General features: G+C 35.6%; 1 protein-coding gene across 5 annotated transcripts in view; it reads left to right on the forward strand.

Annotated features, from left to right (window-relative positions):
• The window catches only part of MAPK8 (mitogen-activated protein kinase 8), a 124,740-nt gene extending 101,253 nt beyond the window's left edge, over positions 1-23,487 (forward strand). For 3 of the 5 annotated variants that reach the window (XM_020997084.2, XM_020997085.2, XM_078150899.1), the window contains 7 exons: positions 7,151-7,316; positions 10,953-11,024; positions 12,865-13,047; positions 13,237-13,361; positions 14,148-14,211; positions 15,907-15,984; positions 23,329-23,487. In XM_020997084.2, the coding sequence (XP_020852743.1) occupies positions 7,151-7,316; positions 10,953-11,024; positions 12,865-13,047; positions 13,237-13,361; positions 14,148-14,211; positions 15,907-15,984; positions 23,329-23,474 (834 nt within the window). In that variant the 3' untranslated portion in view covers positions 23,475-23,487. Of the gene's footprint in view, positions 1-7,150; positions 7,317-10,516; positions 10,589-10,952; positions 11,025-12,864; positions 13,048-13,236; positions 13,362-14,147; positions 14,212-15,906; positions 15,985-23,323 lie in introns of all 5 variants that reach the window. The other 2 variants (XM_020997086.2, XM_020997087.2) reach the window with 2 other exon arrangements.
• The last annotated feature ends 562 nt before the right edge of the window (positions 23,488-24,049 follow it).

The raw sequence follows: 24,049 nt of genomic DNA on the forward strand, positions 1-24,049 counted from the left end.
CAATAAAATACAACTGGAAAAAAAATTGCGTATCATTAAAGCCCATAGTGAACTATCAGATTTAAGGAAGTGTCAGGTAAATTTTCATTTTTCATAAATATAATTTGCTCATAGTATTTATGTACCCTTTTAATTGCTTTTGAATGAACTACTTATTGTTTTTACAAATGAAATTGGCAAATTTTGTTTCTGAACTATAGTATTTTGACCATATTGCAGAGATTAACTTCATTGATTGCTGATTTTAATAAGGGTAAAATTTAGTTTTGAAATGTAAGAAACTGAAACCATGATAAAAATATATCTGATGTGACCTCGGGATCTCCCAGTGCTTCTGAGCTTGGTTTCTTCATTTCGCTGACTTATCTGGGCTCTGGCCTTCTCCTAGCAAAATGCTCACAACTAACTGCACGTTTATGTTTTTGTCTTCAGTCTTTCTCAGCCTGATTATTCCAAAAAAGTTGTGATTTTTGTAATCCCTTCATTTCCATAGGTTTGCAAGCCCAGCAGCCAAGTTATTTATTTCCTTGTAGATACTTTGCCTGTGATGAGAATACAGTGCCACCAAGTGAGCAGTTATCTGAAGCCTTTCAAATAAAAATTATTGAGCACCTATTGTGCATAAGGCAGAGTGTTAAAAGCAAAGCAGAGAAGATTGACAGACCTTAGTCAGGTTCTGCCCTCATAAGATCCCTGACCTTAAGGAACTTAATTTGGGTGGAAATACACAGCATAAATACAAGAGAAAGTAATTAACAATTTAGCAGTTAAATAATAGCACAAGAAAATAATACAGATAATGTCACATTGATTTATTGCCGAATGATAAGTGTAGATGGTTTTGGTTTTGCTTTAAGTGCTATGAGAGAAAAGGAAGAAACCTCTGTGATCTGGACAATTTTGTGGAAAAGGGGCTTGAGGTCTTTGTGACTGCCCCTAACAGACATGTCAGTTGAGAGGATCATTCTTGTAGATGACCTCTTCTTTACCTTCATAGTATTTCCTCTGTGCCCCAAATTTTAACTCTACTTTCTTAGAAGTTTTTTCTCTCTGCATCCCCCCCCCGCCCCCGCCAAGAAATCATAGGCATATATAGTCCATCTCCCTGTCAGTTTCTGATTCCTCTGTGGACTCCCTTCCCCTTTCCAAAGAAAGTTTCTACTATTTTACTAATTTGCTCCAAAAGAGATTATAATATGTAAAATATTGCATCATTCATTTAAATATAATGGTTAAATTTACCAATTAACCACTTGCAGCTATAACTCTTAAATTTCGTTATAAACAAACATCTTTCTGAAAGAACCTGAAGCCGTACAGATTAGAGGTATGCCAGAGCATAATAATTAATTACAAAGACATTAAAAACCTAGTTACATTCTGTTTCATAATAAAAGTTCCTATATGTTAAGCTGTATGAATAATGATATTCCATAACTTGAATACTTCAAGGAGAGCTCTGAGTTCATTAGCATGGGTAATCCTTCCACCAGTACAGAGCACAACCCTTCCACTTTCTAATGAGTGGTTCTATAAATTGCTTCATTCAAGATAATTATTGTCTATCTGCCAGATTTCTTGTAAGGAACACTAGACTAGTCCTAGTAAAGGGCAGTCATTATTGGGCCTGTACTTGAGAGCTCAGAAGGCAACATGGTACAGGGAAAAAACGCTGGCTCTGGAGTGAGAGGATCTCTGATCAAATCCCACCTCCGGCCTACTTACTTGGCCCTCAGTAAAGTGAGGGGAGCTGTATTACATAGCTCCTCGAGGGTCCCTTCCAGCTCTGGATCTACAAGTATGTAATACTGTGAATTGTCAAAACATGATTTGTCGGTATAGCCTTTCATACAAAGGTAATCTGCACAACGTGTTGAAGAATCAGACAAGGATGTTAGTGGGGCAAGTTTAACTCCTGATCAGAAAAATCTTAACTAATTGGTACCCTTGTCCCCCTAAAATGCCAGATACAAGGCTTTTTATGTACATTAAATGTACAACTAAGAAACTCAATTGTCTACTGAAAATAAATGAAGAAAAAATATTTTGTGTTTCTTCATCTAGAAAATTGAATAAATCCCTAACATCTCTTTCTAGCTGTGCCATTCTAGCTTCAGTATTATAAACTTTGCTCTTCGTTGGCTTTAGTTTTGTTCTTTTACTCTGTATGCTGCCTAGCAGACACTTGGAGGGAAAAGGATTTCAGAGAACCAGGAATATATTATTTCTCTAATTTCATCTATCAGTAAAGTCTTTTTAGACCAAAGCAGTAATTTTTCCTGTCTTCACACCTAAATAAGTACTAAAGGAAAAAGTCATTTAGTGGGTTCAATAAAAGAAGGAACTTCTTAAGCTGTTGGTGTCATTCATGTCAGTTTTTGATTATTCATGAAGTGGAAAGAAGTTGATCAGTTGAGCAAGTTAGATCTTCGTAGTTTTCAGTGTATTGTTCTAGAATATTGAACTTTGAGAATGTCTGACATGTTTGCTTCAAGAAGGTTAAAGATAGCTCTAGGACCTGTGGTTGAGAGCTGCCATTGAGACACCTTCTCTGCAACCTATCATCTTATTTATCTAGAGTTCCTGAAGGTTAAGAGATTTAACCAGAGCCATGTAGTCTTGTGGGAAGTCAACCCAGATTTTCTATCAGTCTACAAGCATTTATTAAGCACTTATGTGTGTGCCAGATGCTGTGCTAAGTGCTGAGGATAGAAAGAAAGGCAAAAAAGAGTGTGTGCTCTCAAATTCACATTTTAATGAAGGAATCAATATGTAAATCACTTAGTACATGACAAACATATACATAGTAGATAGAAGGTAATCTGAAAGGGAAAAGCACCAACATCTGGGGGAGCTAGAAATGGTTTCTATAGAAGCTGTGATTGGGGTGAGTCTTAAAGGAAGCCAGGGAAGCCAAAAGGTGTGGAGGTGAGAGGGCAGAGCATCCCAGGCAAGGGAGACAGTGTAAGGCGTTCTGATGAGAGATAGAATGTCATGTTGAAAGAACCGCAGATAAGCCAGCATAGCTTAGATTGCAGAATGGGTGAAGCAAAACAAAGTATATGACAACTTTATAATCATAAGGAGGTGTCAAGTTAAAGAATGACTTTTTAAGTAGCTAAGTGAGGATTTTGCCAATTTGATATTGGAAGTAATAAGGAACCATTGGAATTTATTGAGCAGGTAAGGTGACATAGTCAGACTGGTGCTTTAGGAAAATCATTTTGGCAGCTGACTTGGAGAATGAATTCAAGTGGGAGTAACTTGAGGTAGGGGGACCAATTAAAAATCTGTTGCAGTGATCCAGGCTCGAGGCCATGAGAGTCAGAGCTAGAATGGTGGCCAAAGGGAAAGATAAAAGGTGTTAGCAAGTCAGAAATGCCAAGATTTGCCTCTGACACTAGGCCTTTAGCCACACTGCCTCTCAGTCAAATATAAGTAAATTTGGGGGTTGCCTGTGGCATTGCAGTTTTTCCATATTATCATAAGTGATAAGTAATAGATCGTATCTTGAGATATATGTTATGTGTCTTTTGGATGAAGGGACTTTGACCTCTTGATATCCTCTCATTTACATTTTGTGATCTGTAGCAGAGACCCGATAATAATAACAGCTCACATTTATATAGTGTTTTAAGGTTTTTACAATGCTTTACATATGTTATTTCATTTGCTATAACAACCTTGTGCTAAGCTAGATGCTATTATGATTCAAGTTTTATGTATGAGGCATAAGAACTGAGGCAGAGAGAGGTTAAGTGACTTGCCCAGGGTCACACAGCTATTAAATGTCTGAGGCAGGATTCCAACTCAGGTCTTCTGACTCCAAGTTCCCAGGTTCAGCACTCTGCCCACCATAACACTCAGCTGTCATTTAAATTTCTGCTGTAGAAACTGCTTTACCTGAAGTTTGCATTTGTGCATCTCTATTTTTTAAAAATAACTTAAGAGTAATTTGTGGCCATGTACTTACCCATAAATAATGAGAGTACATTCAACATAGTTTAAGAGATTAGTATCCATATGTAGCATTTTGACAGGTGTCTCATACAATGTCAAAACAAATTAATCTCACTTAAGAGACCTACTTTTTTCCCAAGGTTGACTTCTGACATGTTTATAAGATTGTTTTCTATTTTTATGTGTGTGTAAAACCTTTTGTGATTGATATTGCTGGAGGAATTGCAGTTATTCTTTGAGGAAACCTCAGATTTTATGGTTCTATTATTTTTTCATTAAAAAAGACCCTCTGTCCCTGATAAATACATGTACCAGTTTTGTGATTTTCCTCACAATTAAACAAAAATTGGGGGGTAGGAGGAGACAAAAAATGTTGGATTATGTTGTTGAACCAAGAAACAAGATAGATCAGCTCCTGGAAGTGTATAGGGCTGGCATATTACAATGCCATACATGCATACATAGGTATATATGTGTGTATACACGTAGATATATACCTATGTGTATGTACATACATACACACACACACACACACACACACACACACATATATATATGTGTGTGTGTGTATATATATATATATATATATATATATATATATATACATGTATATATATATATATATGCAGTACTTAATTATGTAACATCATAGCTTGCTTGCTTCGCCAGTCTGTAGTTCATATTGGTGTCAAAAACATAGAATTTTAAGGATAGAAGGGACCGTATTTCAGAGGAGTAGACCTCCAAAACAGTCTTGTCCATCCATGTCTGAACTAGAATCCTTCTTACAGTATTCCAGAGAAGTGGTTATCCAGCCATTGTTTTCAGTATTCCTCCAGTAAAGGAAACCTCACTATCTCCAAAGGCAACACATTTCACTTTAATCGAGTTGTAATTGTTAGGAAGTTCTGTTTTAAATGATGTAGTTGCACACTTCACCCAAACAACCACATTTTAAAGGTGATAGAATTGGGGAATAGAGTATTTGTGTCTTACGTAAGTTCATACAGCTAGTTAGTAGCAAAGCTCAGACTAGGCCTTAGGTTTTCCAAATTTACTGTGTCACTGTATTTAGAAGACACTTTTTAGCATACCTTCTTTCATTTTTTTAAAAGAGCCTTTTCAAAGTTCATTAAAAGAAAATGCAAATGATGGGACATCACACAGATTGAGGAAGGTGGTGCCATGCCTCCCTCTCCAAAACATAAATTATTTCCTCTTCAGATTCTTTCATCATTAAGTGGTCATAGTTTATATCTTACCTCAGTATTATGTCAGTATTTATACTTTTTTTTAAAGTCTGCTTTTGAGTTGTTAGACTAAATTTAATGATATTTTCCAATGCCCTGGTACTATAGGTTCATTGTCATGGGCAATAGAGCGGGATAATTAAGTTGTTTGAATTCATTAAATTTATCATGCTTTCTTTTTTTATGTATAAACTTCCATAACATGTATGGAAATTGACCCATTTTTTCTTAACTGTATGAAAAATGCTGTTTTTGTTTCTGTCCTTTGACATTGTTCCGTTTATTTGCAGGTAAGGTATTATTCAGTTGTTCAGATTACATCATATGGATTTTTGATTTTCCAGTCTTTGTTCATTTCTAGGCATTTCAGCATTACCCATCTTGTAATATTTATTATTGAGCATACACTCAGTCTTACCTCACAGATAAAGCAATAGGTTTATAGTAGTGTTTTCACTGTGACCTGAAATGAAATTGATACATTTCTTACTCATTAAGCTCAAAGGTTTCTTTATACTTTCAAAATATAAATCCCTTTATATACCTTCCTCTTTTCAATTATTAGATTACCTGTAAGCCTAGCATCATAGAGCTTCACTGTTACCTGATTAAATATCTACTAAGTCTACTCTTCACTGCATATTAGAATGAATTAAAAACTATACATATGCATGTGTGCATAATATATACATACATTATGCACATACATACATACTTTGTGATATATAAGAATGTTAAAATGAATAACCAGGACACTGCCCTTATATAAAATTTCTTTTAATATTTATTTTTATGTTTATTTTTATTTTAATAATCGCTGTCAATTTTTAACTAAAATCCAAAATATGTAAATCCATAGAAGTAATAGAGTAAGTAGATCCATCAGATCTTTCCCTCCCCTTTTTTGCCTCTTGGTTCCTCAAATCTTCATCTGATACATAACAGTTCTCAGAGCAGCACCACTTCGGTACTGAAATGAGAACCTTGAGGGCTAATGGGTTGTAAATTAACAGCAAGAATCATTTTTCTCTCACTGCCTCTTGTAATAGACACTGAACATTAAAGCAGTTTAGAAGAGTTTTTCACAAAAAGTTTCTAATAACATTAACTACAGAGTTTGTTACAATTGATCTGTAGAGATGATTTTACAATAGTCAGATGTATTTTTTTTCCTTGTAAGTGGAGGGCAGAAATGTCCTAATTGTGGAGACTTTTAGGCAAGCTTAAAATTTTTGCCATCAACAAATTTCAAGGTTTTAAGTGAGAAATCAGTGATGTAAAGATCTGCCTCTTCACAGTTATAACATTAAGCAGTTTTGAGATGTGTACCTGCTGATGGGAAAGGAAAGAGTAACATTGAATGGTTAGATTGACACAGAGCGTGACCCACTCACTATTTTCAATAAAGAGATTTTGTAGGAAGACTTAATATGGACACACCCTGAAGCCTTTGAGTAATAGGAATAGTACGTACATAGTGATTAAAAATGGAATCCATGTATAGCGTCCTCATGCTTAAGTTAATAAATGTTATTAATAGTGATAGGTGGGTAAATTTTTTTTAAATTGTCTCTGTCTTAAAGCATAACGATACTTATATGTGCTTTTAATTCCTTTTAATGACCTCTCCAAATCCCATATATTAGAACTAACTTTTCAGCCTAATTCTAATTTATAATGTATAAAACACTTCTAATTTCTTCAGTATTCTAGGTGTTGAACAGTTTTATCAAATGAAAATTCCATGAAGAAATCATATTTTGGGAACTAGGCACTTGCATTAAATTTATGAAGAAATACATTTGTAGTGAGATAAATGAACAAAAACATGGATTGACTACCTTTAAATTTTTTTTCTCAACTGGTGGTGGTAACTTAAATGTGAACTGCAAAAATGTTTATACATGTCATAGCAGTCATTTATGATGTTTCTTTTTAAGGACTTAAAGCCCAGTAATATAGTAGTAAAATCAGACTGCACTTTGAAGATTCTTGACTTTGGACTGGCCAGAACTGCAGGAACTAGTTTTATGATGACACCTTATGTAGTGACTCGTTACTACAGAGCACCCGAGGTCATCCTAGGGATGGGCTACAAAGAAAACGGTCAGCAAACATAGTATTTCTTTGAAATGTAGTTATAATTTATTTTCCCTTTTGAACATCATATTTCTAATGTAAATGTTTAACCTGTATAATCTCTTTAGTGTTCAAAACTAATTGTGTGCAGTTGTACAGATTTTATGAAACTTATTAGTAATTTTTTCATCACTGTTTGAAAATCTGGGGATCCTGTTCATGTAAACATGCACACACACAAACAGTACTGCCAAAGTAATTTTCTTCGCTTTTAGTATGTATTGTTAACCATAGCATAGAAATAAGCATTTCAAAAGTTATCCTTAGCAAAGCATATTTTATTGATCACTTAGTAATAATGATGATTGCCCTGTTTTCATAATATTGAAGCTTAAGATTAACTGGCAGGATTTTAAAGGATAAAAAGCATATTTCAGTTCTATCAGCCTGCCCTACAAGGTCACCAACCTCTGAGCATTGGTTGGTTCTTTGGGGTTTTTTGGGAGGTGTTTTTTTTGTGACAATAAAAAATGCAGAACTAATAATTCAAATGAAAAACGGTTTTAAAAATTCTTTCTTTGGATACATAACACAGAAAAAAAACCCAACCTTAAATCTGGGCCCTCATAGCCATGATTATAGTGTTTAAACCTACAAAAGGAATCAAGGTGATTCTAAAAGCTTTGTTGGTCCATCCTCAAAGGAATGTCTTGTGCTACTTTTTATTTGCTTATATGTTTATGTGCATATATACACATCTGTATACATGTACACATACATATATGCACAGAGATAGAGATACTTGGGTTCTATCGTATCTTTAATTGTTAGATGTTTTAGTATTGAAGTGCTCTCTAGATTATATATCCTTTCCCACCCCACACCCCCATCTATAACAGGAAGTGATGTCCAAAGACTTACAGATATTTTGTAGATGATCAAGTGTGCCCAGGGTTTGATTTTCTGTGCCTTACTAGAATTAACAAATTAACTTCATCCAAAAGAATCACGTGATATAAGACCTGGAAATTTCCCCCCCCCCTTCCTCCGCACTAAGGTATAACACTAGTGAACTTAAGAAACCATTAAAGTATAAGACTTGGTGAATTTGGTGGGAGAGGGATGTATTTTAAGAAATTGATAGTGAGTTAGGTTTTTAGGTGAGTACACTTCTCTTGTCTCTAATATGTTTTGATGGGGGTAGGGGTTAAATGAAAATTTTATTTTTAATCCATGCCCATTTTATACCTTTAAAAACTGCGGAGACATTATAGCTTCAAATTAATGTAGTATAAAATGCAGCTGTGAGTTTACAAAGCAGCTTACTTCATAAAGTATCTATTCTGCCCTATGGCTACATTTTTCCTGAAAGCTTTTTATTTTAAAGAATGATGAGGCATTAAAGCATACCAACAAAAATTATATGTCCAGAACATTTAACAAAAAGTTTATAATTTTTTATGTAAAACTATGAAATAATTGATAAAATAGGCTATATACTAGTGTCAGAAGTTTTCAAAGATGGTTAATTGCACTCTAATGATTAATTGATGAACTATTCCTTTAAGTCTCTTCTCTAAATTATTCAGCTTAAAATAAATTTTATTTTTTAACGTGATCATAAGAAATTACCAACATTCATCCTTAAATTCTCCATCAGCATAGATAAAGTTGACATTTCTACCTATGATCTCTCCCTCCTTTTTCTTTCTAAAAGATCATAGGCTTTCAAATTCTAAGCCTGGTATATTCAAGTGTTTTAGGGTTTTCCCATTCATTTGCTTGTTCTCCCTTTACTCCTCATTTCCTGCTTCAACCTTCCAAGCCCTCTTTTTATTTACTATCCAGGTCCAGGAGTATGTCTGTGTGTGTTGTGTGTTTTACTGAAAACAGGTGGAAACCCCCAAATTTTATGTTTCTTTAATGTGTGGATTAGTTTTGTTAAGCTTCAGTTGGATTCTCATTTAAAATTGGATAGGGTCAATGATTGTTAAGAAACAATTTAAATCCAAATGTGAGATTCAGAAGGGCCAAAATCAGCTAATCCAAGCTCCTCATTTTACATGAGGAAACAGAGCAGCAGAGAATTGAAGTGACCTCTGAAGGCTGACATTGCTAGAAAGTTAGTGGCTGAGCCAGGACCCCAACCTGAATGGCCTGGCTCCCAGTCCAGTGCTACTTCCTCTTCACTGTGCTACCTCTCTTAAAGAGAAACTCACTAAGAGTTGTGTATTATGTGACATTGTTTTAGGAATCTGTACTAATACTTCTATCCAAAATTGATTTCTTTAACCAAAGTATAACTTACTTATATAGATATAGATTTGGTTATTGGTTTTTGGAAGAAAAAAATTCTTTGAGCTATTTTAAAGATAGTTGTTTATTTTATCCTTAACTTAGCTATTACTCTTTCCCCAAAGTAGTCATTTTTATAGATTAATTAGTAAAATTTCTTATATAATGTGGTCAAGAAAACTCTTAAAATATACTATGTTTAATCCTGTTATAACAGAATACTTATGATCTATCAGTGAAATAGAAAAGAAAAGGCCATTGTAAAAGTCTTTGAAGAATTTTAGGTGAATGCTATCTTATATATTTTAAGACAATTTTTTTGATGTGTTATGAAATTTGTTCTGATGTTCATTAGCACTGTTAGACCCTTAGTTCTTTTCAGTAAGAGACTGTTGCTTTATTGAAGAAATAGTTTGAGCTAATTTTAGTCTACTTATAGGAACATAACTAATTTTAATGTTAATGGATATTTTAATATGCTAAATTATTTCTGCTCATGCTTTTTTTGTTTATTTGACTTAAAGAGAGTGCAATGCACAGTTGAATTTCAAAATGAGAAAGATTTCTTTAATTTGATTATATCCTTTTACACCATTACATGTTATAGTTCGTTGGCTTCTGTTTCATATTCCAAAATTCCAAAAGTTGATTTCTATGTGCTCTAACTGTATTCCTTTTTACTCTGTTATCGCTGTGCAGAGCTCTCACTTTAAATTTAAAAACTTAATTAAGAGGCTGTACACATTTTCCTTTGTGAATCAAACAAAATTCTTTGGAAAATACTTTTATTTAGAATCTTTCCATTAATTAAAACTGAAATCATTTCCTTTTTTTCTGTGATAAGTTTCAGCAGTATAATGCAATCATGTTATGCTTCTTTAATTTTAAATGACCTTTGCTTTGCTTTTCCTTCTTTTGTGCTACAAACATAGTGGATTTATGGTCTGTGGGGTGCATTATGGGAGAAATGGTTTGCCACAAAATCCTCTTTCCAGGAAGGGACTGTATCCTTGTGCGGCTGCAGCAGTTTGATTGGTGATTCACTCTTTAATGCTCTGTCATGAAAGTGCTTATGGTCCAATTTTCTTTAAATAGACATGAAACTTTGTTGTTGCTGTATATTTCAAAAAATTGTTCTGATGAGAAGTTGAATCATTTTTTTAGGCTGCACCTAGCAGTAGGACATAGTCTCTGCTGGGAGTCAGAGCACCATTCATTGTCACTCATTTTCATTTTACACTGCTTTTTATAATTTGGATATATCATATTATGTGTTATGATTTTATTTTAGTATGTTGTGTTTTTTTTGTTTTGTTTTTTTACTTTAGCCACTACCTTTATGTTAATGTCATTGCATTTTGTTTTCAGTTGACATTTGGTCAGTTGGGTGCATCATGGGAGAAATGATCAAAGGTGGTGTTTTGTTCCCAGGTACAGATCGTATCCTTACTTTTCGCCTAGATTATAGTTTTTGAAAGGTCAAAATGAACTTCAGCTTGGTCAGTTTAACATAATCTTGTCTCTTATGCAGTTAATGAGGTAATGCTAAATTACTGTTTCAGAAGGCCACCAGCTGATATAGACTACATATAGACCTTTCTTATATTGGTAGTTTTATATCATTTTAAAAAATGCTAAAGTGCAATTAATTATCTATTGATAGTTTATCATGGGCTTTGGATTTATTTATTTAACCAAAACCAATAAGCATGGCTTTCATTCATTAATTTCTAATCTTCCTATCACTTGAATAGATTTAGAAGTGTTTAGGAAATAGATTTAATGTCATGAATTTTATAACTGTCCATTGCCTCTGGTCATACATTCTTTTTTTCTTTTGTGCTATGTGTGTCTGTGTGCTATTTTTGCTGTTGTCCCTTATTGAATTTAATTCATTGATCCTTTCAAGTATTTGAGCAGTGCTGCTTTTTTGTTATGTTGATTAGATTAGAATTCATTAAGAACACGTTTTGTCCTTCTGTCTGCTTTTTACCTGTTATATTAACAGCAATCAGCTGTGTATTTCTCTGTCAAACTGAATTTCTTAAAGCTGTTTAGAAGGAGGTATAGTAAAATCAGGTCTGCTAACCATGGCCGCCCTATTGGACATCTGTGAGACTCAGCTGGAAGTGTCCTTTTCCCTCACATTAGGTGGTAAGGGACATTCTCAACTGGGATAGTACAGTACAGTGTCCAGAGTTGCTTTTGTCATTTGGAGAGCCTCAGTAGAATACTATGCAGAGCCCATTTCTTTTGTAGTATTAAGGAATGAAAAAGGGAGGGGATAGTTGTATTTAACATCCTTTGAATCAGGCTGACTGAGTTGTCTCTGTCAGGAGATCAGATAGTATTAGTATATAAAGTCCATTTAAAATTGCCACCAAGCTGATAGAACAGCCAGCTAATGATATTGTTAGGAAGAAGGAACAGTTGTCTCCCCCTACATTTATATGTGTCATATAATTTTTTTTCAGAGACTTTTATCAAAATTCCTGAATAGAAACTAATTTTACTAAGTTTTAAGGTGGGAAATTGGCCTTATTAGGGACTTCTGTGTTAGATGTCAAAAAAAAAGTAGTTTCTAAGTTCCAGTTGATAGAAATATTAAATCTCCCTTTGGAAGGATTTCAGTATTTAATAATCAGTGAAATTATATGTGTGTGTGTGTGTGTGTGTACATACACACATACATATACAGACACACATATATGTACATATATACACATATATGTATGTGTGTGTATATTATTCGCAAAGTACTAGATCGATGGGAGCTATTATTATTATTATACATAATCATAAAGAAAAAAAGTCCTTTTACAGTAACTGATTCCATGGCTTTTCTGGACCAGCAGATGTAGTTTCTGGATTCGAAAGAGGAGATTTATTACTCACTAGCGTTTATGGTCAGTCCTCTAAGATAACTAGAAGAAGGGAAATTTAGCATTCTCCTATGGTTTTGAGCCTTTTGCACTTAGAGCCTATACCTACTAGCCTTTAGTGAATTGTTATTATCACTCTTCTTTGATTTAGACTTAGTAAGAAAATGTTCTGTCTCAGTTTTTATAGTAAAATCAATATAAAAACCTCAGCCAGTATTAAGTTAATTCATTGATTTTTCTTCTCTTATTATCACTACCCTAAACAGTGTAGTGGTTAAGCTTTCTTTATATTCTTCACATTCTTTCTTGTGAATTTTAGGGAGTATCCTTTTTATCATTTTGCTGTGTTATGGCCAATATAGATCTATCAAGTATTTTTCTTAGCTGCTTGATCTTAGATATTGATCAGTGGAATAAAGTTATTGAGCAACTTGGAACACCGTGCCCTGAGTTCATGAAGAAATTACAACCAACAGTAAGGACTTATGTGGAGAACAGACCTAAATATGCTGGCTATAGCTTTGAGAAGCTCTTCCCAGATGTACTTTTCCCAGCCGACTCAGAGCACAACAAACTTAAAGGTATCATTTTTTAAGTATTCAAAAATTCAGAATGACCTTCAGAATTACTCACAATTAAATTTTAGTATATTAGCGCATGTGTTTTTTATAATAAATTCTGAAAGTTCTTGGTCTTAGTAAATGTTTTCTATTCATGGAAATAACATAACAAAATGCATGTAGCACTAAAGCAAACTGTTACTTTTGCAGCTAGTCAGGCAAGGGATTTGTTGTCAAAAATGCTGGTTATAGATGCGTCTAAAAGAATCTCTGTGGATGAAGCTCTCCAGCACCCATATATTAATGTCTGGTATGATCCTTCAGAAGCAGAAGCGGTAAGTCCATTTCTTCATTTTTATATATACATATAGACATAGGCATATAATACACTCTCCTCCTATGAGTTTAGAATCATTTTGTTTTTGTCTTTTGGGAACAAAAAGTAGTTGAATAGCATATTCACTAGGGGTTAACAGATATAACTTAGGTGTAAATATTTTGTATCTAATTAGTATGTGATGTAAATTGTTGTTCCAGAAAGTGGGGGGGGAGGGGATTTCTCTTGCTGAAAGTTTTTTTTGGTTTGTTTAATAATATGAGTAAGCTGTAGAAGAGAGGTACAAGGATATACTATCACTTATTGAACTAATGTTATTTTTTAAGCCTCCTTTACTGTTCTACCTCCACCCCCAAAAAGGGAATTTGCAAGTACCTCCCCTAGCTCTGAGCTTAGAGGGATCAGAGTAACTGAATAGAACAGCTGTAAGGCATACATACTACATCTTGATTTCAGGTTTTTGTTTTTTAAATGGTCCTGATAAAATACAGTGAAAATTAAAGTTGGTTTAAGTAAAGTAAAGCTAGACATCTAGAATTCTAGTGGTCGTAGAAGTGGTAAACTGTTGACTTCCCCCATAGGGAATCCTTAGTCTGTGTACCATGAGAAAGGAACCAATAATTGGTTCAAAACTTTTCATTTTTACCTACGGTTGTTTGAATATTGACTAGTTATGATTTCGAGATAACTTGATAACTTGTGTTAGTGGAAGTTATGAGTTCTTCTTCACCTAGTTCCCTATTTTAATGACCTGAGTTACTTACTGCTGCCTCATCTCTTACAGCCTCCACCAAAGATACCTGACAAACAGTTAGATGAAAGAGAGCACACAATAGAAGAGTGGAAAGGTATGGGTAAAATGAAAATTTAAAGAGAATGGAGTGTCTAAACTCAAAGGCCATTTTGCTTTCAAAATCTGTTCATTTGGGCAAGATATATCTATATAGACTAGTAAATACCCATGCTGTTTCTTTCATGACTGGTATTTATGTCTTACCTGTTTTAACAGTTATGGAAACACTAGCTCATCTATTTACTAAAAACAGTCCCAAACTTTTCTGGTTTAAATGAATAGTGTATGATTTTTAGTTTGGCTTACCTCCATCTTACCCCATTGCCTATGGCCAAATCCTCTCTTGACTTCAATATTAGCTTTTAGTTGTATAATTTTAGGCAAGTCACTGGAGCGTCTCTGGAGTCTCATAGACATGAGTGATTTAAATTCTGATATTTTAGTGTATTTCTTTACATCATAGTGGCCCCCTTTTCTCCTAGTTCTCTGTTAGTTTGGATCACTTCATACAAGTCTTCCCTTTTTTCTCTGAATTCTTTATATTTGTTGCTTCTTATACACAATGATATTCCATTATGTTACATATTACTAATCATTCCTCTGGTTTGTAATTGATGGGTGCTTAATGTTACTTCCAGGTTTTTTTTTTTGTTATGAATATTTTGGAATATATGGAACCTTATTTATTTTATTTTTATTTATACACACACACACACACACACACACACACACACACGCAGGAGTAGGATTTATGGGTCAAAAGTATTAACAGTTGAGTAGCTTTTCTCATGTAATTCCAAATTAATTTCCAAAATAGACCAATGCACAGTTGCATCAACTTCCTGACTTTCCATAATACCTCCACCTTTGCTTATTTCCAACTTTTATCATCTTTGCATATTTGCTGAGTATGAGATGAAATTTCATAGTTGTTTTATTTTGCATTTCTTTTATAAGTGATCTGTAATATGCAATATTTTGCATATGATTATAATTTTCATATCTTTTGAAAACTTTATCCTTTGCCTATTTGTCTATGGGAGAATGACTCTTCATCTTACACATTTCTCTCATTTCCCTATGTGTCTTGAATATTGGGCTTTTATTAGATATATTTGATAGAAGGTTTTTCCTCCCTCGACAGTTTCTTTTTTCATTTTAACTGTATTTATTTTTGTTTTTTTTACAAAAGCTTTTCAATGTTATATAATTGAAAGTTTCTGTTGTATCTTTTTTTACTTCCTCTCTATCCCTTGACAAATTTTTTAAACTATATCTTATTATAACTTTGACATCCAAAATTGTGGCACCATAAGCCACCCAAACGGTATATTGATCTTTACCGTCATTGTGAGTCTTGAAAGTTAAATGGCTCACTGAGGTAATGAAGGACTCGTGCTGATGGAAACTTAGCTCTTAGTCCATCAGATATGATAGCTACCATCCCTTGAATTCTGTGCCCTGGTTTTTGTCCTTTGTGCTGTTGTCTCAGTGCCTTAGCACTGCCCTAAACCAGCTTTAGAAGACCTAATTTAAAGAGACCTAGTTCAGCCGAGGCCTCTCGTTCCTTTGCTGTAAATCCTGGAAAATTCTAAAAATCTTTTATTAGCTCATTATTGGCACTTATTGAACATCTGTTTGAAACGTTGCTTACTGGTGCTTGATTGTTATCTATAATAAAAATTCCCATTGATGAACCTATGGTATGAAATTGACTTTTGTAGTTTACTAATTGCTTTTTGTTTTTCAGAATTAATATACAAGGAGGTTATGGAGTTGGAGGAGAGAACTAAGAACGGAGTTATACGGGGTCAGCCGGCTCCTTTAGGTTGGTTACAATATAAACTCAGTTCAAAGCAGCTTATTTATTCTATTTCTACTTTTCAGTGAGTCTAAAACTGTGTAATTCTTACATTATTTGTACTAAACAGTTTCATATACGTAAGGAATGTTTAGCGTCCTGCACTAGAGGTGGTCAGGGCAGCAATATGTAATCCATCTATTCATATCAGTGCTCAGCACTGTTCAACTAGCTTTTTAAAAATACTGCTTTACGGTAAACATCTAATAAGTTGGTGCTTCATTAAGTGACATAACCATGAAATCACAGCTTTTCCAGCTGACATTGATTTACATTAAAGTTATTTTGTGAAATGCAATAGCCCTATATTTCTGTGATTTTGGTTAAGTCTTTTTTTTTTTAATGGACTGAAACTTTAAAAATGCATTGAACAAGACTTTCCATGAGCAAGACACTCCATTTCTGGTTCCCCTCTCTACCTAGCTTGCTTTCCCTTTTCAACTCTGCCTACTGAGTTCCCTGGCTTTCATTAAGTCCCAACTAAAATCTCGTCTTTTACAGGAAGGTTTTTCAGCCTGTGCCAGCTGCCTCTCTTTCTCCTGTTGATGATAACAACTCATATTTATATGATGCTTTGAGGTTTTTACTACTCCGTCACATCAGCCCTGAGAGGGCAGATGACATAAGTGACATTAGGTTCCCCCAAGGCAAGGAGCCATGCATGTATTAAGGGTTTCCTATGTACCAGACAAGGTCATGGAGTAACTTAGAGCAAACCTAGATTTATCTCAGTACTTTATTAGAACTATGTATCTATCTCCGTCTGAAAGGTATAGAGAATGGACTTATGGAAAAATTTATTTATTTTTGCATGCATTTGTAATCCCCCCTACTTCTCCCCATTGAACAAAATCAAACAAAAAATAAAACCTTCTTCCATAAATACATATAGTCCAACAAAATAAATTTCACATTTTCCATGACAAAAAATGGATGTCTCTATATTTTAAGTTCATCATTTCTCTGGCAAGGAGGTGAGTGTCATGTTTCATCTTGTATCATGATTTGTCATTGCATTGATCATAGTTCTAAAGTCTTTCAAAGTTTTGTTTTGGTTTTTATTAATTTATTTTGCTTTATCAACAATCACTTCCATAAGCTTTTGAGTTTAAAATTTTTCTTCCCCTCCCTCCCTACCTCCCTCCCCAAGATGGCACACAATCTGATACAAGCTATACATAAACATTCCTATTAAACATATTTTCACATTAGTGATGTTGTAAGGAAGAATTAGAACCAATAGGAGGGAACCACCAGAAAGAGGAAACAAAACACAACAGAAGGAAAAAAAAATAGCAATAGCAAATAGTATGCTTCGATCTGCATTCAAACTCCATAGTTCTTTCTTTGGATATAGATAGCATTTTCCATCATGAGACCTTTGGAGATGTCTTAGATCCTTGTATTGCTGAGAAGGATTAAGTTTATCAGTATTAGTCATCGTACAATGTGGCTGTTACTGTGTACAATGTTCTCCTGGTTCTGCTTACCTCATTCAGCATCAGTCCATACAAGTCTTTCCAGGTTTTTCTGAAGCCCTCCTGCTCATCATGTCTTATAGCACAATAGTATTCCATTACATTCATACAATCACAACTTGTTAAGCCATTCCCCAATTGATAAGCATCCTCTCAATTTCCAATTCTTTGCCACCACATATAGAGTTTCTAAAAATATTTTTGTACGTGTGGGTCCTTTTCGCATTTGTATGATCTCTTTGGGGTACAGCTCAGTTATTTTTCTCATTTTTTGTTGTCATTGTGTCAATTGTTCTTCTCATTCTGCTCACTTAGCTCTCTGTCATATCATAGAGATCTTCTCACTTTATCCCAAAACTGTCCATTTCACCATTTTTTATCACATTTATATACTGTAATTTGTTTGGCCATTCCACAATGGGAGGATAGCTCCTTAGTTTACAATTTTGGGTTACTACAAAGAGAGCTGTTATAAATATTTTGTACATGTAGATCATATTTCTCTGCTGAACTCCAGTCTCTCATATCACCAACTGCCTTTGAGATATCTCAAACTTGATGGCCAGTAGACATCTCAAATTCAATATGTCCAAAATGGAATTCATTGTCTTTTCCCCTAAACCTTCCGCCTGACCTCTACCTTCTCTGTAAAGGGCAGCACCATCCTTGAACTTCCTCGAGCTCACAAGTTAGATGTCAATCCTGAACTTCTCACCACCTCTTTATCTCTTACATCCACTCTGTTTCCAAGGCCTGCTGATTTTACCTTTGCAACATTTCTTGAATACATCCCCTTTTCACCTCTGACACTGCAGGCCCTTATCACCTCATGCCTAAATGATTGCAATAACTTGCTAGTGTGGGTGTGCCTGTGTCACATCTCTCCCTGCCCCAATACATTGTCCATTCAGCCCACCAGTGTAATTTTCCCAAAGCACAGATCCAACCATTTCTCACAATCTCACCCCACCCCCAGTTAATAATCAGCAGTGATTCCCTATTGTGTTTGGGATCAAAGACAAAATTCCCTGTTTGGCATTCATAGCCCCCTCCCCATTCCCCCCACCCCCCTGCCTTCTGGTCTTTTTATACCTTACTCACCACCATGTACTCTTTGATCCAGTGACACTGGCTATTCCATGAACAAGACATACCATCTTGCAGCTCCAGGCATTTTCTCTGGCTGTCCTCTATACCTGGGATGCTCTCATCTTCAACTCTTCCTACTGACTTTGCTGGCTTCCTTTAAGTCCCATTAAAATCTCATGTTTAAAAGAAATCTTTCCCAACCCCTCTTAATCCTAGTGCCATCCCTCCTTTGGTTACTTTTTCCTTTGTCCTGCGTATACCTTGTTTGTATGTGTATGTTTGTACATTGTCTCTCAGATTAGGTTCTGGTGAACTCCTGTAGGTCAAGGACTGTCTTTTGATTCTTTTTGTATCCCCAGCACTTAGAACAAAACCTGGCACATAGTAGACACTTAATAAATGTTTATTGATTGATTGAGGGGCATAGTACTAAATTGCTTTTCAGAATAATTGAACCAATTCATAGCTCTCCAACAGTGTGCCTGTTTTCCTGGAAACCACCCCTCCTCTTCAACATTTGTCTATTGGGAATAGTCTTCCTATAGATGATTGCCCTCCCAGGCTAGCTTTTAGCACTGGAACCCTTCCTCAGTACATGTAGGCTCCTAACTGAGTTTCTGAGCTGAAGAAATGACATTGTTTGAGAGGGCAGAACTTACTGCTGCTTGTCTGTCTTTTTCAAAAAGAGCAGAAGTAGATGTAATGAGTAAACATTGCTAAGAGAAAGATTTATTCTTAATATGAAGAAAAATATGCCAACAATAAGAGCTAGCCAAACATAGAATGGGCCATTTTGGGCCATGTAGTAACTTCTACATCACTCCTCTTCTAGTAGAGGGTAATTGACCATTTGTTGGGGATGTTGTAGAGGAGATTCCTGCTTGGATAAGGGTTGGACTAGTTAAACTGTGGTCACCTTGACAACCCAGAACCCCATTTATTCCTTGTGCAATCACCTTGTCACAGATCCTCATTACCCCAGGCCTGGACTATTGTAATAAACTCCTGTAAGGGCTTCCTGTCTCAGCTTTTTCTCCAAAATCATCCTTCACACCTCTACCAAGTTAATCTTAAGTATAAATCTTTTCATAGTACTTTTCTACTCACAATTCTTTAATAGTTACTAAGCTGCTTACCAAGTAGAATTTCTATTCCTTAGCCTGACATCCCAGAACCTCTGCAGTCTAGATATAGGATGCTTCTAGCATTATGTTATACTCTCTCCTTCCATGTACATGATACTCCAGTCAAATTGAACTACCTACTTTTCTAGCTCTGCACTTTTACTCACACTGTCCCCCACGCCCTTCCCCTATCTTCAGCTGTTTAATTCAACCCACCAAAAATTCTCTAGGCACCTACTATGTGTAAGGCATCATGCTCAACCTTAGAGGATGCGAGAACACACGTGAGGATATGATCTGATGGGAGAAAGGCCTGTTCACCAATAATCCTGCACAAAGGAAGAGCACCTTCCTACTTAGCTCGAGGGGTCAGTGGAGGCTCTCTTGAGTTCAGCCTTGAAGAGAGAGGTGTGAGGAGGGGGAAGCACAAGTCTATTCCTTGGGGAGCATACAAGCATGGTCAGGAAGAAGGAAGTGGGCTGGTCAGGAATGGGAGCGGAGGGGAAGCCCTTAGGACTGAAACAGAAAACGTGAAGGGAGTGCTGCAAGCTAAGTCTGGAAAAGATGTCCTTTACTCCAGGCCTGGGGGTTTATACTTTATGCTGTCGACCCCGATGTGACTAGAGCAGTACATTAGGAAGATTTTGTCATTGTGTTATGAACAGTAGATGAGGAACTTTCATTTTATTGCAACATTAAGGAGCCCCTGAAAACTTTTTAACTAGCTAACTAATCTAGTCATACGTGTGGCTTAAGAAGATTATTTTGACATCTGAGTGGAGAATGCATTGGAAAGAAGAGACTAGGAACAAGGAAATCAGTTAGGCTGTTGTGATAAAGCCCTTCAGCCTCCATTGTTTTGACTCCAAAGCTAGTGATTTTTTTTCCCACTGTACCATGTTGCCTCACTTTGGAGTCAAAACAATGTTGGTTAAAATTATCCCTCTACTTCCTACTCCCTAGAGTGGTCCTGAGCAAGTCAGGTAGCTTCTCTGCCCTTCACCTTGTCTCATCTGTAAAACCAGGTTGTATAGATAAGTTCTGGAGTTCCCTCAGCTCTAAAATAAGTGAAATGAAGGGGGGAATGTGATAGATGGTTTAGCATTGAAATTAGCATGTCATGTTAACTGATTGCATATCAAGGTGAGGGAGAGGAAAAAGTTGAGAATACTCAAAGGTTGTGAACCTTGGTGACTAAAGTGCATGCCAGAAAAGTAAGGAAGTGTGGAGGAACGATAGATTTAAGGAAAATCATAGATTAGAAGAAGAAACATTACAGACCCTTTAATCCTATCAACTCATTTTATAAATGAGGAAACTGAAGCCCCAGAGAGGTTTAAATATTTGGATCATAATTATTCAGGTGGTAAATGACAGAACTAGGATTTAAACACAGGTCTTCAGATTCTGTCCACTGTACCACACTGTAAAATTATTAGTTTATTTTTGGCTGTGTTCAGTGTGAGATGCCTGTGGGTTATCCAAGTAGAGATGTCTATCAGGTAAGTTGACTAACTGGGACTGGAGACTTGGGAAAGAGGTAAAGACTAGATTAAAATGTATGAGTGTATGATGTGCTTAGAGATGATATTCAGAGCCCTGAAAGCTGATCAGGTCACCAAGAGAAGTCGTAGAAAGAGAGAAGAGGCCCCAAGACAGACTGGGCTTTGGGAGACTTTCAGGTGGTGAAGCAGAGGGGAGAAATGGGAGACTGACAAGTAGGAGAACCCAAAAAGAGTACTCTCCTGAAAGCTGAAGGAGGAGAGAGCCCCCAGGAAGGGAGGGAGTGGTTCCCAGGATCAAACATTGCGAGAAGATGACTAAGGAGAGAACGTTGGACTATTGGTAAGTTTGGAGAGAACAGTTCAGAATGAGTGAAATGTAAGAAAACAGAGCAGCAAGAACAGATTGCTTCTCCAGAAGATGAGTCAAATGTGATAGATAATTCAAAGCTTTTCTTTTTAGATTAGATAAGTTATATTTTTTCAGCATATTTACCCCTCTAGCTATGTTTTCATTTGCCTAGCAGCAAATAGAGTTGCATGCCCACATTTTTGCTGGCCTAGGTATACATATTGGTAGAAATGAGGCCAGTATGAGACGAACAGTTTGTCATCTAATCGTTGTAGTAGAAATGACACCTGTTTTATGTAACCTATGAGTAAGGGGAGGTGGGGGGAGGAGTGAGGTGCAAGGAGGACCATTCTCTAGAGCATTATCAGTTTGCCTTGATGCCCAAAGCACAAACCACCTACCTTATGGGTAGTTTCATGTACAAAGTTTTAGCAGAATTCCCTATGCCAAGAACATCTTTCTGACCTAGCATATTAAATGCTGAAGTGGAGGGAAGGAGTGTTCTTTAGGAATTGCATCGTTTTTAATCATTCTAAGTAAAGTTTTTTTTATACTGCAGAATGATCATTGGCAGAACAAATATTTATTTTTTTCATCTTAAATATTGAATACTAAATATTTTAGCAGCCTTAAGCATTTTTTAAAGTTGTATACTTTCCAGAAAGAAGACAAATTAAGATAAAACAGAATTGAAAGAAAGGCCTGCAATCAGAGACAATGGAGATTAGATATTGTACAACCTTTTTATTATCTTTAGTATAACTACATGAAGAATACCTGATTTATCAGGTAGTCTTTTGTGGTGGGAAGCTTTTGCTGTATCGTTAGGATATGTAATTATGGTGAAACTTTTGGTGTAGCCAGACCAGTCTATTTTACTATATTCTACAATAGCTGATGCACTTGAAGATTTTATTCTTTTTATTAAAGACTTCAGTAATCTAAATTCCCTTTGCGTTCAGCTTGGAGTGCCTCTTGCTTCCATTTTGAAGTATCCTTAATGGAAACCTTTACAGAAAGCCCTCATACGGTTCCAAGATAGGTTTTGTTTAGTTAGTAGAAGCATGGTGCTACAATGTACTGTGTGCCTCATTTTGTGAGTAGATTTGTTCCTAAAAAATTATATGTAAATAGAATACTATTTTAAATGTCCTAATGAAACCCCTTATTAAGGACTCTTTTTAAAAAGGCAATAATGATCCCCATTTTCTGTGTTTTATAAATCCAGATTTGCACATATTGTCTTTTGATGAATGTAAATGCACACGATTGTGTAGACAGCTGGGTGACGCCATGGATAGAGGGCACGGCCTGGTGTCAGTAAGAATACTGAGTTCAGATGTGACCTCAGATACTTTAGTAGCTGTGTGACCCTGGGCAGGGCCTGTTTGCCTAAATTCCTCATCTGTAAAATGAGCTGAGCTGGAAGAAGAAATGGCAAACCACTCCAGTATCTTCACCATGAAGAGTCAGACACGACTGATAAACAACTAAACAAAAATGTACCTGAAGCATCAAGTATAATTTTCCATTTAAACTGAAAGATTCCCATCACTCTCAAGTGCTTGTTTGCCTGTCGACATTTTTAAATGTGACTTGGCCATGGAATTATTTTATCACTATGAAAAATTGTCATGCTGTTCAGTATCGGGTCTTAATTAGCTTAGGAGAAACTAGTAGCCATTGCTTGGGGACAGTGCAGTGCAAGCAGCTCTATACGCAACTCTGTCTGCAACTGATTTGCTGTTTTGTTTCTCATAGCACAGGTGCAGCAGTGATTAGTGGCTCTCAACATCCATCTTCATCGTCGTCTGTCAATGATGTGTCTTCAATGTCAACAGATCCAACATTGGCCTCTGATACAGACAGCAGTCTAGAAACATCAGCTGGACCTCTGGGCTGCTGCAGATGACTATTTGGTCAGGGGTGGGAGGGTGGGGGGGGGCTGCAGGAGGGAAGGGGATTCATTTAGGTATTGATAGAACTACTTTGAAAACAGTTCAGTGGTCTTATTTTTGAGTGTTTTGTTTTGTTCCCCAAAAATGTAGGATTCTTTTTTTTTTTAAATATCAAGTGCTGTAATTTAAAACTGTAAGTTGTTTTTGAAATCGCCACAAAATGTATTGTGGTGGTTTTTTTGTTTGTTTTTTGCTGTAATTATCTGTATAATGTAAACCTAATAATTTTGTCATGGTTTAAAATTTTTGCCTATTTGCTTTACCTTATGCTGCTGATTCATTTTTAACTGAATTTGTAAGCTTTGTTTTATCAAAGCAACTATTATGTGGTGACTTGCCTATATCATGAATTATTTAAGATTTATAGTGGGGTTTTTTTTTTATTAGAATTTATTCCAGATGTTTTGTTCATGACAATATCCTTCAGGGTTATGTGCTTGTCCTTAGTTTATTCCCTGGGAAAGAGGTAAGATACATCTCTGTAGCCAGTTATATTCAGGTATAACTACTGTAAATGATTGAGTTAAAC

The sequence above is a fragment of the Phascolarctos cinereus genome, unplaced genomic scaffold (genome assembly GCF_003287225.1).
Source record: "Phascolarctos cinereus isolate Bilbo 61053 unplaced genomic scaffold, phaCin_HiC Scaffold_3;HRSCAF=262, whole genome shotgun sequence".
In the NCBI taxonomy this organism is placed as follows: domain Eukaryota; kingdom Metazoa; phylum Chordata; class Mammalia; order Diprotodontia; family Phascolarctidae; genus Phascolarctos; species Phascolarctos cinereus.